General features: G+C 41.3%; 2 protein-coding genes across 2 annotated transcripts in view; both read left to right on the plus strand.

Moving 5' to 3' along the window:
• The first annotated feature begins 8,484 nt into the window (after nucleotides 1–8,484).
• Nucleotides 8,485–12,634, plus strand: LOC129408047 (uncharacterized). The gene is made up of 6 exons (XM_055150664.1): nucleotides 8,485–8,619; nucleotides 9,537–9,752; nucleotides 11,130–11,210; nucleotides 11,289–11,363; nucleotides 11,436–12,333; nucleotides 12,624–12,634. The coding sequence occupies exons 1-6, from the start codon at nucleotides 8,485–8,487 to the stop codon at nucleotides 12,632–12,634; spliced, it is 1,416 nt and encodes a 471-aa protein (XP_055006639.1).
• Nucleotides 12,635–12,815: 181 nt separating this feature from the next.
• LOC129408046 (uncharacterized) overlaps nucleotides 12,816–15,000 on the plus strand; it is a 2,548-nt gene continuing 363 nt past the window's right edge. The window contains exons 1-5 of the mRNA XM_055150663.1: nucleotides 12,816–13,491; nucleotides 13,575–13,610; nucleotides 14,173–14,271; nucleotides 14,394–14,525; nucleotides 14,602–15,000. The exon at nucleotides 14,602–15,000 is cut by the window's right edge and continues 363 nt beyond it. Of these exons, the coding sequence (XP_055006638.1) occupies nucleotides 12,819–13,491; nucleotides 13,575–13,610; nucleotides 14,173–14,271; nucleotides 14,394–14,525; nucleotides 14,602–14,813 (1,152 nt within the window). The 5' untranslated portion in view covers nucleotides 12,816–12,818 and the 3' untranslated portion in view covers nucleotides 14,814–15,000. The remainder of the gene's footprint in view (nucleotides 13,492–13,574; nucleotides 13,611–14,172; nucleotides 14,272–14,393; nucleotides 14,526–14,601) is intronic.

Here is a 15,000-nt window from a genome sequence, read left to right on the forward strand (position 1 = left end):
AACATGCGACAGACAGAACGTTAGAGCCCAAAACATCGTTCCAGTTTTTATGTATGAACGATGTCGTCGATTAACATGACAGACCTGGTGTTTTTATTTTTCCATGTTTTCTTTTCCTTTCTATGTCTTTTAGTTCATTTCACATGTAAGTGTATTTTCACTGTATAAATGTGTGTGTGTAAATGTGTGTGTGTGTGTGTGTGTGTGTGTAAATGTGTGTGTGTGTGTGTGTAAATGTGTGTGTGTGTGTGTGTGTGTGTGTGTGTGTGTGTGTGTGTGTAAAATGTGTGTGTGTGTGTGTAAATGTGTGTGTGTGTGTGTGTGTGTGTAAATGTGTGTGTGTGTGTGTGTGTAAATGTGTGTGTGTGTGTGTGTGTGTGTAAATGTGTGTGTGTGTGTGTGTGTGTGTGTGTGTGTGTGTGAAATGTGTGTGTGTGTGTGTGTGTGTGTGTAAATGTGTGTGTGTGTGTGTGTGTGTGTGTGTGTAAATGTGTGTGTGTGTGTGTGTGTGTGTGTGTGTGTAAATGTGTGTGTGTGTGTGTGTGTGTGTGTGTAAATGTGTGTGTGTGTGTGTGTGTGTGTGTGTGTGTGTGTGTGTGTGTAAATGTGTGTGTGTGTGTGTGTGTGTGTGTAAATGTGTGTGTGTGTGTGTAAATGTGTGTGTGTGTGTGTGTGTGTGTGTGTGTGTGTGTGTGTGTGTGTAAATGTGTGTGTGTGTGTGTGTGTGTGTGTAAATGTGTGTGTGTGTGTGTGTGTGTGTGTGTGTGTAAATGTGTGTGTGTGTGTGTGTGTGTAAATGTGTGTGTGTGTGTGTGTGTGTGTAAATGACTCTGCAGATAAATACTGATGTGTTGTCACATATTACATGTCGTATTTCTCTGGCCCAGGAGCTCAGTCACACGGGAGGAGCTCGGAGTAGAGCCGCTGCTCCTCCACGTGGAGAGGAGCGTCTGAGGGGAGGACGTCTGTTCTGACGTCTCCTGGACGTGTCCCTCAGGAGGTGTTCATGTCCCACCTGGAGGAGGAGGAGACCCAGGACACACTGGGGGGACCATGTCTCTGGACTGGACTGGGAACACCTCAGATCCCACTGGAGGAGCTGGAGGAAGTGTCTGGGGTGAAGGAAGTCTGGGAGTCCCTGCTTAGGCTGCTGCCCCCGAGACCCGACCCCGGATAAGAGGAAGAAAATGGATGAATGGATGGATTTATTTGGCCCTAGTGACAACATGGCTAAAATAAATCAATAAATAGTGCGTAATATCCACTCTTGAATCTCTGTTGTTTAAATCTGAGCTGGGGACAGGTTCAAATTCTGTGGTAGAATTTGGTTTTTAACTTTGAGACTCCAGATGTTTAGCTCTGGTTTATGTTCAATGTTTCTATAATTACTGGACCGATCCAAATAAAACAATTCAGTAAGTGTTTTAAAACCAAAAGTATGTACATGAATAAATAAATGAATAAATAATCAAATACAGACAGACAGACGTACATAAAAGTGTAAATGTCTTGATTTACTTGCAAATATTAAGATAAAAAAAAAAAAGATAAATGATTAAAATATTTGTCACATTGTTTCTAACTAATTAACTAATCATCAAATCCATATAGCATATGGATTTGATTTTTATTGGACACTTGTCAAACAAACAATCCAAAAAAAAAAAAGAATGAAAATACTTTGTGATTTACAAAGTAGGAAAAAAAAAAGTAGAAAAAAACTGAGGCACTCAAAAAGTACAAAATAATTCAAAGCCTTTAATAGCACATGGCCGACATGTGACTTGAGTGTGAACGGTCAGGTCACATTCATCCACCTACACGTCATCAACAAGACACAAACGTCACTATTCTGCACTGAAGTAGAGAAAACTGTTCATGATCCATGTGACTGAAGTGAAGCACATCTCCACTCACCACAAAACACCACCACCAAAAACCTGCTCCTTCTCCTTCTCAATCTCCTCCTTAAAACAAGTCAGTTGTTCATGTTTTTCCATCGAATATTAATACAGATGGAAAAGTACATCGTAATCACCGGGAAAATGATTTAGCTCCTCCCCTCTGGGACGATGACATCATCACATTCTAGAATCTAAAATAGTTTTGGAGCCTGAGAAGCTGTCGCCGTGGCAACGTGATGTTCTAATGCCCCTGGGTCTCCATGGTGACAGAACTCTGCTTGATGACGTCATCAGAGAAGCACGACGCTGCTTTAAAGTAAACTCTGAGTGACACAGTGAAATAAACACTAAAGTGACAGAATACTTTTATTAATACTTTCACTACTGCTACTACTACTTTATGACATCATCCACAAAGGACAAGCACAAAGCACAAAGCAACTTACTGTTTTGAAGAAGATTATAAGTGTAACACAAAAACAAACACTACAGACACAGAATACTGCCACTTCTACTGCGTGTACTGTGTGTACTACGACTACTGCATCCACTGCGACTACTGCGTGTACTGCGACTACTGCGTGTACTGCGACTACTGCGTGTACTACTACTACTGCGTGTACTACGACTACTGCGTGTACTACGACTACTGAGTGTACTACGACTACTGCGTGTACTACGACTACTGCGTGTACTACGACTACTGCGTGTACTACGACTACTGAGTGTACTACAACTACTGCGTGTACTGCTACTACTGAGTGTACTACAACTACTGCGTGTACTGCTACTAGAGCTACTACTGCGCGTTTACACTAGAGCTTTTCTCTCTCTACTGCATATTTAAACAGAAAAAATGAGCTGCCGTCATTTTGGAAAATTTCAACCTATGGTTCCCCAAATCTTAGAGACTGAGAACCAGGTTCTGCACAAGAGGATCCAAAACTTAGAAAATAAGAACAAGCAACAAAACGAGACGATCCAAAACTTAGAAAATAAGAACAAGCAACAAAACGAGACGATCCAAAACTTAGAAAATAAGAACAAGCAACAAAACAAGACGATCCAAAACTTAGAAAATAAGAACAAGCAACAAAACAAGACGATCCAAAACTTAGAAAATAAGAACAAGCAACAAAACGACAGGATCCAAAACTTTGAAAATCAGAACCAGCAACAAAACGACAGGATCCAAAACTTAGAAAATAAGAACAAGCAACAAAACAAGACGATCCAAAACTTAGAAAATAAGAACAAGCAACAAAACAAGACGATCCAAAACTTAGAAAATCAGAACCAGGAACAAAACAAGAGGAACCGAAACTTAGAAAATCAGAACCAGGAACAAAACGACAGGATCCAAAACTTAGAAAATAAGAACAAGCAACAAAACAAGACGATCCAAAACTTAGAAAATCAGAACCAGCAACAAAACAAGAGGAACCGAAACTTAAAAAATCTGAACCAGGAACAAAACGAGAGGATCCAAAACTTAGAAAATCAGAACCAGGAACAAAACGAGACGATCCAAAACTTAGAAAATCAGAACCAGCAACAAAACCAGACGATCCAAAACTTAGAAAATCAGAACCAGCAACAAAACCAGACGATCCAAAACTTAGAAAATCAGAACCAGGAACAAGATGAGACGATCGAAATGTTAGAAAATCAGAACCAGGAACAAAACGAGACGATCCAAAACTTAGAAAATCAGAACCAGGAACAAAACGAGACGATCCAAAACTTAGAAAATCAGAACCAGGAACAAAACGAGAGGATCCAAAACTTAGAAAATAAGAACCAGGAACAAAACGAGACGATCCAAAACTTAGAAAATCAGAACCAGGAACAAAACGAGACGATCCAAAACTTAGAAAATCAAGAACCAGGAACAAAACAAGACGATCCAAAACTTAGAAAATCAGAACAGGAACAAGATGAGACGATCCAAAACTTAAAAAATCAGAACCAGGAACAAAACAAGAGGAACCGAAACTTAGAAAATCAGAACCAGCAACAAAACAAGACGATCCAAAACTTAGAAAAATCAGAACCAGGAACAAGATGAGACGATCCAAAACTTAGAAAATCAGAACCAGGAACAAAACGAGACGAGAGACGATCCAAAACTTAGAAAATCAGAACCAGGAACAAAACGAGACGATCCAAAACTTAGAAAATCAGAACCAGGAACAAAACGAGACGATCCAAAACTTAGAAAAATCAGAACAGAACAGGAACAAAACGAGACGATCCAAAACTTAGAAAATAAGAACAAGCAACAAACAAAACAGAAAGACGATCCAAAACTTTAGAAAATCAGAACCAGGAACAAAACGAGACGATCCAAAACTTAGAAAATAAGAACAAGCAACAAAACAAGACGATCCAAAACTTAGAAAATCAGAACCAGAACCAGGAACAAAACGAGACGATCCAAAACTTAGAAAATCAGAACCAGCAACAAAACGAGAGGATCCAAAACTTAGAAAATCAGAACCAGGAACAAGATGAGACGATCGAAATGTTAGAAAATCAGAACCAGGAACAAAACGAGACGATCCAAAACTTAGAAAATCAGAACCAGGAACAAAACGAGAGGATCCAAAACTTAGAAAATCAGAACCAGGAACAAAACGAGACGATCCAAAACTTAGAAAATCAGAACCAGGAACAAAACGAGAGGATCCAAAACTTAGAAAATCAGAACCAGGAACAAAACGAGACGATCCAAAACTTAGAAAATCAGAAACCAGGAACAAACGAGAATCCAAAACTTAGAAAATCAGAACCAGGAACAAAACGAGACGATCCAAAACTTAGAAAATCAGAACCAGGAACAAAACGAGACGATCCAAAACTTAGAAAATCTGAACCAGGAACAAAACGAGAGGATCCAAAACTTAGAAAATCAGAACCAGCAACAAAACGAGACGATCCAAAACTTATTAAATCATAACAAACTGCACGAGACAGTCCAAAACTTAATCAATCGGAACCAGGAAAAAAACGAGACGATCGAAATGTTAGAAAATCAGAACCAGGAACAAAACGAGACGATCCAAAACTTAGAAAATCAGAACCAGCAACAAAACCAGACGATCCAAAACTTAGAAAAATCAGAACAATCAGAATCAGTTTTTGCGCCTCATCCACTTACACTTGGAAGAACAGACCAAGAGGATCTGCCTGCAGCTGGAGTCGCTGGAGAAAGTTCAGATGAGGTGTGATGAAGCAGAAGGTGAAGTCTGCCCACACCTACGAGATCTGAAGGAGGAACGTCAACAACATGCTCAGCTGAAAGACCTCCCATTCAGAGCTCCTCAAAGCTGCCACCGAGCTCAACCAAGAGAAGGTGAATTTGAAGGAGGAGCTCGAAACGTTGAGGACAGGAGTCGGTTCCTCAGGCCCTCGGGAATTTTGGGAATTTATTTTTAAATCTTATAAGAAGAGCATGTCCGAAGATCTGAAAAGTGTGGAGAACAGGTTATCGGAGGAGCGTAGAGAGACAGAGAGACAACGACAGAGGAACACAGAACTGTTGGAGGAGATGGAGATTCTCTGTGATGAACATGAAAAGATCAAACAGGAGAAAACACGTCTGCAAGAGCAAATCCAGCAGATGTGTGAAGAGCTGCAGAAAGCCCACGCCGAGGAGGAACCAACTTCTCACATGACTGAAGGACAAATACAAACTCCACGACGAAGAAGAAGAAGACGAGGACGAGAGCGCGAGAGGAGAGGAAGAGGAGACGAAGGAGGAGGAAGACGGGACAAACTAGATGAAACCCCAGCTCAGACCTGGGTTAGACCTGGGTTAGACCTGGGTTAGACCTGGGTTAGACCTGGGTTAGACCTGGGTGAGATCAGGTTTAGATCGGGTTTTCAGACCTGGTTTAAACCTGGTTTAAACCAGGTTTAGACCTGGGTTAGACCTTGTTTAGTCCTGGTTTAGACCTGCTGGTATTACGACATCCGTCCGGTATTATGACATGTCTCTATTTACTCTGTTTTTGTTTCGCACTCATGCCTCACAGCAAGAAGGTTGTGGGTTGGATTCCCGGGTGACCCGGGTTTTTCTGTGTGGAGTTTGTGTTTCTCTTCGTGTCTGGATGAGTTTCCTCCGGTTTCCTCCATCAACACAAAACCTGCTCCTGTTCTCCAGAACAGATGAGAGTCAAAGACACTTAAACACAATCAATTCAATCATTGTGTCCTTGGGCAAGACACTTCACACACATCGCCTCGTATGAAAGTGGTGTGTGTGTGAGTGATGGTGGTGTTCGGAGGGACCGATGGCGCCGATTGACATGGCAGCCGCGCTTCTGTCAGTCTGCCCCAGGGCAGCTGTGGCTACAACAGTAGTTTACATCAGCAGGTGCAGAGTGAATGAATAATGCTGAATAATGTTCTGTAAAATATCTTTGTGACAAAAAGCGGCGTCTCTATTCAGACGCGCCGCTATTACAACATGTTTTATATTTGTGACTACAAAATAAATCAACTATTCTAAATATTTTAAAATATATCAACATTTCATCATTTGTAAATCTAGTTATTGAAAAAAACTAAATCACACACAAAGTCGGACTCTCCTGAAACTCTGAGAGAATCGAAACAACAAAAACGTAGAGCTGTATGATAATAATTTAGTAAAACAAACCAAAAACTACTCTGGGTGATATATCGATACAGCAGCCAACGATATCGATACCGTATCATCACATTAAACCATACGATATATCGATATTCTGCCCACCCCTAACGAACTGATGCTGAGTCTGAGGACGACGCAGACGTTTCCCTCCGGAGGTCGAGGTCGAGTTGATTGAAGTGATTTAGTGATTTGGAGGGAAACAGTTTGTTCAACTTGTTCTGTTGTTTCTAGTTTATTTGAAGAACTGAAGTCAAATATGTGACGTTAGAGTTAGGGGTGTGTGTGTGTGTGTGTGTGTGTGTGAAAATGTGTGTGTGTGTATATGTGTGTGTGTGTGTGTGTGTCTGTGTGTGTGTGTGTGTGTGTCTGTGTGTGTGTGTATGTCTGTGTGTGTGTGTGTGTGTGTGTGTGTCTGTGTGTGTGTGTCCTGTATGTGTGTGTGTAAATGTGTGTGTGTCTGTGTGTGTGTGTGTGTGTCTGTGTGTGTGTGTGTCTGTGTGTGTGTCTGTGTGTCTGTGTGTGTGTGTCTGTGTGTGTGTGTGTGTGTGTGTGTGTCTGTGTGTGTGTGTCTGTGTGTGTGTGTCTGTGTGTGTGTGTCTGTGTGTGTCTGTGTGTGTGTCTGTGTGTGTGTCTGTGTGTGTGTCTGTGTGTCCTGTATGTGTGTGTGTGTAAATGTAAATGTGTGTGTGTGTAAATGTGTGTGTGTGTGTAAATGTGTGTGTGTGTGTAAAGTGTGTGTGTGTGTGTGTGTGTGTGTGTGTAAATGTGTGTGTGTGTAAATGTGCGTGTGTCTTTATCACCTTGTGTGGACCAGCACCTGACAGCACACTCGTGAAGTGGGGACCAAAATTTTTGTGGGGACCAAAATGCTGGACCCCACAAAAATAACGGCAAATTCAGTGAAAAAATGTTCCAAATAGTCTCCTGGCCAAATTTCAGAGTAATCCCCAAAAGTGACAAAAACCAACCCAGTGTGTGTAAAATGTGTGTGTCAGGTTTGACTCAGTATCGCCCCCTGTGGTCAGAGCGGGTACTTCACCCACACACACTTTACACACACCTGTTGAAGTGCGCATGCGCATGGCCCACAAGGTGATAAAGACAAACTCAAGCACTCGGGAGTGTAAACTGTAGTTGAGACATAAAGACGTGAAAACGTGTGTGCGGGAGTTCACCACGTGATCAGACACGCACGATGGAACACGAGACACACCGGACCGGATCTGACATTTGATATGGAGACAGCATTTCTTAAAAGGTAAGTCATTGATTTTAATGTTAATGCAATTTTAAGACCTGGTGATATTCTTTAAGTTTACATTAGACACATTATTGTTTAACATTGTTTTATTTGAGAGATTATTACGTTGTTTAAAGTGGTGCGATGCTCGTCAGCTAACGTTAGCCTAGCCAATTAGCTGCGCAGTTTTGCTAACTCGCTAACAGCTGCACGCGCGCGGTCAGGGTGAAGCACGCGCACGGTCAGCATCACTGAGGTAATAACAGTTTAATTTCAAATCTATCCAGTTTAAGCAGTTTTTATGTGAGTATAAATAGAATGTAGTGGGAGGTAGTTGGTTAGTTTATCTGAACAGGAACAATTCACCTTTCTGGGGTAAGAAACTTTCAGAAATATCCGTGTGCACTGATAGAAATCCTGCATATTTGTCTGTAGTTGAATATAAAATACATATGTGTAAACTCTGGAATGAGTCGAGTCGTACATAAAATGTGTTGAGTGAATTTTATCCATCAGAATATGAACTGAAAACACGACAACAAGAATTACAATCACCAAATGAAAGACACATCGACTGATCGGGGCTGAACCAGCTCGTGTTTCCCGCAGCACTTTATAGTTCGAGCGGCCGACTTGACTTGACGTCGCTCCGGCTCCGAACCACGTGAATCCTCGGCTAAAGTATGGTCTTCGCACGGAACGGAACCTCCGCGCAGCCCCCCCCCCCCGCTCCTCACTTCTCCGTAAACGGAATCTCCGCGTACGCGCAACCACCCGCACCTCACTTCTCCGTGAACGCGCAGAACGCGCAGCCACCCGTGAACGCGCACCTCACTTCTCCTCACTTCTTCCTCACTCACTCTCCGCGCAGTCCTGGAATCAGTTCTGTTTTAGTCCTAGTTCAGTAATGGTTTAGTGCTCCTGGTTTAGTCCTGGTTTAGTCCTCCAGGTTCAGTCTTGGTTTAGTCTTCATTTAGTCCTACTTCAGTCCTGGTTTAGTCCCGGTTTAGTCCCGGTTTAGTTCGTATCAATCGATGTGTCTTCTGCTCAGTAAATAATGCCTGTTATGTGATGTTGTATTTTTGACAGTCGAGTCGTGTCTGTGAATTCGTGTTCGTACTAAAGAACGTGTAATCAAACATTTTCATTTGGTGATTGTAATTCTTGTTGTCGTGTTTTCAGTTCATATTCTGACGGATAAAATTCACTCAACACATTTTATGTACGACTCGACTCATTCCAGAGTTTACACATATGTATTTTATATTCAACTACAGACAAATATGCAGGATTTTTATCAATGCACACGGATATTTCTGAAAGTTTCTTATTCCATACACACTGATAAACAGTTCTGTAAATGTGCCAATATTAGACATACATTCATCTAGCTTCTAACTGTAGTCCCCAGGCAAGACAACGCCAGCAATATATACAAACAAATGTCCTTATAGTTAGACAAAGGCTGCTCCACTATCACCTCCCCGAGCTGAAAATCAAAGCACAGGCCTGACCCAGTGCCACTGTCCCTGTCTCCTGCTCTGTAGAAAAGTATCTGGATTTCAGTGTGAGACACATTCTACCATCTGTTGTTCCAAACAGACAGTTCATTCCTCTAGACATACACTACCTTTCCTATTGTCTGTGTATCTCTGACTTCATTATATTTTTAGGATGTAAATTATGTGTGGGCAGAGTTTGTTTGATTGTCTTTTATCTGTCTATTGTGGGACAGATATCCAGTCTGAAGTCCAGTCTGAAGTCCAGTCTGAAGTCCAGTCTGAAGTCCAGTCTGAAGTCCAGTCTGAAGTCCAGTCTGAAGTCCAGTCTGAAGTCCAGTCTGAAGTCCAGTCTGATGTTCGTATCCTGTGGGCCTAAGACTGGATTTGCTGAGGCCGATATGTCGACAATAAAAGTCACAGCCCTTGAGAGTTCACTCAACAACAGCCAGGTAACAACATTTAAGGGAATGTTCATACATGTCCTGGTTTGGTCCTGGTCTGGACCCAGTCTGTTCTAGTTCTGGTTAAATCCTGGTCTAGTCCTGGTTAGTTCCAGGTTTACTCATAGTAGGTGTGGGCGATATCTCGATATTTTAAATGTATCGAGATATTTTTTAAACTCGATGTGGATTCTGACATATCATCTATATCAGTATAACGCTTATATTCAATTCTGATTTTGCCGCTTCGCTTGTTTGCCTTCTGTGTGCTCGCCCTGCGCGCCCCCGCCTCCCTGATTTTGCTGCTTGTGTCTCATTCACTGTCGCCGTGAACGCCCAAAGTTGGTGCCAGTGAAAAGATTCAAGCCCCACAAACCTTTTCCACCATTTACAGACAAAACCATCATCAGCAGCACATCCTCACAGAGAGAACACTCATATTCATGGCAAGGAGTGAGGAGTGAATGAGACACGGGGAGGTGGGGGCGCGTGGGCAACAACAGAGAAGACAAACAAGCGAAGCGGTGAAATCAGAATTGAAAATAAGCATTATATAGATATATACGATATGTCAGAATTCATATTGAGTTTTAAAAATATCTTAGATATATTTAAAATATCGACATATCGCCAACCCCTATTTTAAACGTTGGGTTTGATGCAGTGAATTGTGGGATTAAACCTCAGAGCTCCTGACACTGGTGAGGAACATGGATCTGTTAAAATAATGAACCTCTGAGCTTCTGACGCTGAAAGAACTCATGGTTATAGTTATGATCTGGATAACAGAGATAATGCAAAGATGAGCTTGAGTTGTTGTTTTATTTATGAATGAAAAGAAGGAAATTGCCTTATTTCTTTTATTTTACAGTTAAATTATTATTTATGTAATTAGGATTTTTTTGTAATCTTAAATGTGGCAGACGCTCATGGTTCCTGTATGAACTGCCGACCTCTTGCACTTGAATAAAAAAAAGACCTTATGGAATTTGGCAGATTTGTTTTTTGCCGTTTTCAGTTTTGGGGGTTAATTTTTTCCTGTACAGATATCCAGATATATATCGTATATAGAGATATAGCAAAATATATCCAGATATAATTTTTTGCTCCATATCGCACAGGCCTAACTAAAGGTTTAGCCCCTATTTCAATGTTGTTGATATTGCACACATCCTTTGATAGATTTGTAATGATGACTTCCAATAATACACTCCTCAGGTCCACTGCTCTTGTGTGGACCACCGTGGCTTTAAGTTTAAGTGTATTCAAATATATTAATAATAATATATTTCAACATGAATATATTCATACTTACAGTCATATAATAATATCAATTTTGACTTATGACTCAATAATAATGTTTTTTCATTTTATTTCCCCCCACAGGATTTTGATTGTCATATGGGGTTGTCATTGTTGTGTCATGTGATGGAGAGTCAGTTCACTCATCCAGGCACTTTTACACAGGTATGTAAAAAGACACTTAAAGACAAAACTTAGTTGTTTAAATGTAAAACTGAATTTCCCTATGTTCTTATCATACAGGGAATAAATGAGTCTAGTGCATTAGTAGAGGAGCAAGGCCCTCCCCCCGAGCTTGGAAGGACCAGAAGTATACAGGTATGCAGATCATCTCTCCTCCCTCATCATGTAATGTTCTGTAGCTGGGCTAATTCTTTTTTGTTTTTATAGCTGGAGTATAAGATTGACTGTGATTCAGATGAGCTGTTTGGATTTACCTCAGATGACAGTAAAGACTATGTTCCTGAGTTCATCTGTAGTGAAGATTCATGGGCGTCAAAAGAAAGTCATGTTCTTCAGACAGCTGAGGAAATGAACAACCTCTCAACATTATATTCCAACATAGGGAGCACTTCACCTGTGAAAGAAGGAAAACAGTTGTCTGACAGAGGCAGGTCTCTGTCCAAAAGCTCCCCAAAGCCACGTAAAAGGAGAAGGATAAGTCCATCCTGCCCAGCCCCACACAGCAGATCCCCTTCTCCAAAACAGCAAGAAGAAAGTGAGGAGCAACAGTGCAGTTCTTCTTCTCCGCCTGATTCCGTCCCAGTCTCACTGAAAGTGCCGGCAGTCAGGAGAAAGCAGGATGGCTCACGTCTGTATGATAAGAAACAATATTGCTTGTTCTGTAAAGGAGTGGTGAGATTGTCCAGGCATTTGGAGCTTGTTCATAAAAATGAACGTGAGGTAGCACAAGCCCTGTCTTATGATAAAGGATCAAAAGAAAGAAACCTCCATTTCGAACATCTGCGAAACAGAGGAAATTTTGCCCACAATATTGAAGTGTTACAGGCAGGTACAGGTCACCTTGTTCCTCGAAAGCAACCACGAGAGGATACAGATGCCAAGGATTTCCTGCATTGTAGCCATTGTCAAGGTCTCTTCAGAAAGAAAATTCTTAGGAAACACATGTCAAAATGCAAGTTTAAGCCTCCCGATCAACCAAAGAGAGGGAAAACTGCTGCACCTCCTCCTCTTGGTCTTAATGAAGACTTCTGGAAGCTCTTAAGCAACATGGTGAATGATGAAGTGACTATTGTAGTGAAAACGGATCAGTGTATCCTGGAGTTTGGTGAGAACCTGTTTAACCGTTTTGGCCATGACACTGGGAAACATGAATACATTCGTCAAAAAATGAGGGAGTTAGGAAGGCTTCTGTTATGCTCAAGAAGAAATACTAAATTAAACACCATTGAAGACCATGTTTTTCCTTCAAATTTTATGCATGTCGTAGAGTCAGTGAAAATTGTAGCTGGTTATGACAGGGGAACCAATACATATAAATGCCCAAGTCTGGCTCTCAAACTTGGATATAGCTTGGTCACAATTTCAATGTTAGTTGAGAGCCGTTCAAACATTCAGGGCGACTGTAATGCAGCTAAAAATGCCCGCACATTCCGACAAATATATGAAGCAAGATGGAATGAAATGATATCGGCAGCATCACTGAGAACCCTCCAGGAAGCTAAGTGGAATGCTCCACTTCTGCTTCCCTTTACAAGAGATGTCCAGATGTTTCATTCCTATTTGGAGGCAGAACAGCAGAGACTTTACTCCATGTTGTCTACTGAAGTGTCTTCTGTGACCTGGGCAGGATTAGCAAAAGTCACTCTGACTCAAGTAATACTCTTTAATAGACGAAGATCAGGTCAGGTGTCCAAAATGCCTCTGTCAGCATATATGTCTCCAAAAAACCAAGATGTGCTGGAAGACCTGGGTGAAGCACTCTCTGATTTAGAAAAGAAACTGTGTCAACATTTCCGAAGGCTGGAGATCAGGGGGAAGAGAGGGAGAAAGGTTCCAGTCCTTTTGACACCTGCGATGCAGGAATCTTTAGATCTTCTTGTCACTAAAAGGGACATGTGTGGAGTTCCCCAGGAAAACACATACCTCTTTGCCAGACCACATGCATTTTCCTGTTATCGTGGGTCTGAGTGTCTCCGGCATTTTGCCAAGGCCTGTGGAGCAAAAAACCCAGATACCCTCACCTCAACCAAACTGCGCAAACAAACAGCAACTTTGTCACAAGTTCTAAACCTCAGCAACACAGAGTTGGATCAGCTGGCTGATTTTCTGGGGCATGATGTGAGAGTTCATAGACAATTCTACAGACTTCCTGAAGGTACACTTCAACTTGCTAAAATAAGCAAGGTTCTCATGGCTCTGGAGCAAGGGCGCATGGCTGAATTCAAGGGCAAGGGCCTAGATGACATCACTATAGACCCAGAGGGTATATATTTATTTCATTTTTACATAAAACAATTGTCCAATTTAAAACATCGTTTAACTAAATAATTCTTTTTACTTTGACAGACACTGTTATGGCCGACAGCGATACTGAGTCACAAGGTATGTATTTTATTTTGAGCTCTCTTTAGCCACAGCTGCTTTCTGATTTCTCCACCCACTTTTGCTCGTTGGCCGTGTTACAACAGTGTTTCCCAAACTTTTTTTCTGGGGACCCATATTTTAAAAGTCACAAATCTTCACGACTCAAGTCAATAGACATTATTTGTAAATCACAAAATAAATTTGTGACCATTATTGAACATTAATGAGGATATTTTATTGTTGACTGAGTGATCGTGTCTTTGAACAGTTGGTATTACTCAAGTTTAAACAATGAAAAACAGGCAAGGCAGTGTTGCTGAAAAAGGGAGGAGCAGGGATGTGTGTGGAGAAGAAGAGAGGAGCAGGGAGGGGTGTGTGGAGAAGAAGGGAGGAGTGACCCACCTGAGGGTCGCGACCCAGTCTTTGGGAAACACTGTGTTAGTTGGCTGAACCTGCAGGTTATGGGGCATAAACACCTCAGACCTGATTTTGAAACACATCAGGATTCTGTTTCTGCAGGTGGTTTGTGGTCAGTTCTTACACATGGATTAATTCCTTTCTCGTTACATTCTGTGTTTAGAGGATGTGGTCACCATCAGTCAGGGAGAGGACGAGTTGGGGGCTGAAGTTCTTGATGAGATCTACACAAGCCAAGAAACTAAAAAAGCAAAATGCGAAGGTATTTCATTGATGAATATTTTTCAATACAACAAATCTTCACTCTGCAAATGTTTTGTTGTCATAACATAATAGACTGTTATTTTTATGGATGTATTTTTCATTTGTCCCCGTGTCATCTAGAAGCTGTTGTCACTCCCAGTCAGGGAATGGAAGTGGAGATTGAAATGTCAGATGAGTCTGACACAACATCTCAGCCTGTAAAAACATCTAAAGGAGCGTGGAGCCGTAAAGGGAGTCAAACTAAAAGCAAAGGTATTGAACACAGCTTGATAAAGATATGTTAAAATTTTCTCCTTCTATTAATCTCTCTGTTCCTCACATCACCCAGGAGTCAAAAGGAGAATGTGGGACAAGCAAGAGGTCCAGGCTGTGGAGAGGCACCTATCGCAATTCATAAGCAGCTGTCGTGTTCCTGGAAAAAGTGACTGTGAGAAGTGTGTACAGCTCGAGAAGGATGTACTGAAACACAGAGACTGGAGGACAGTTAAGTCTTATGTCATGAACAGAATTACAACTCTCAAAAGAAAAGTTTGTCCTTAGTTTAAAAGTTCAGAAGCTTATAAATAATGTTAGAAAGTATTTTTAATATGAAAAATGAAACAGTTGACCATGTTTAAACCAAAGATGTTCATTTTGTCTCGTGTTCTTTAAAAAGAATCCAAGAATTTAAAGACAATACAGTAAAGTGTATTTACCTTTTTGACATGTTTCAGCTGCTGCTGCATCT

Source organism: Boleophthalmus pectinirostris, unplaced genomic scaffold (assembly GCF_026225935.1).
Source record: "Boleophthalmus pectinirostris isolate CB_2022bp ecotype Guang Dong unplaced genomic scaffold, ASM2622593v1 HiC_scaffold_1447, whole genome shotgun sequence".
NCBI classification, from domain to species: Eukaryota; Metazoa; Chordata; class Actinopteri; order Gobiiformes; family Gobiidae; genus Boleophthalmus; species Boleophthalmus pectinirostris.

Bases quoted from the DNA above. Each gene is read 5' to 3' on its own strand.
- LOC129408047 (XM_055150664.1), top strand. From the start codon at position 8,485: ATGGTCTTCGCACGGAACGGAACCTCCGCGCAGCCCCCCCCCCCCGCT. The intron at 9,753-11,129 runs GTAACAACATTT...TTCCCCCCACAG, and splicing joins GTTCACTCAACAACAGCCAG to GATTTTGATTGTCATATGGG. The intron at 11,364-11,435 runs GTATGCAGATCA...TTGTTTTTATAG, and splicing joins GAAGGACCAGAAGTATACAG to CTGGAGTATAAGATTGACTG.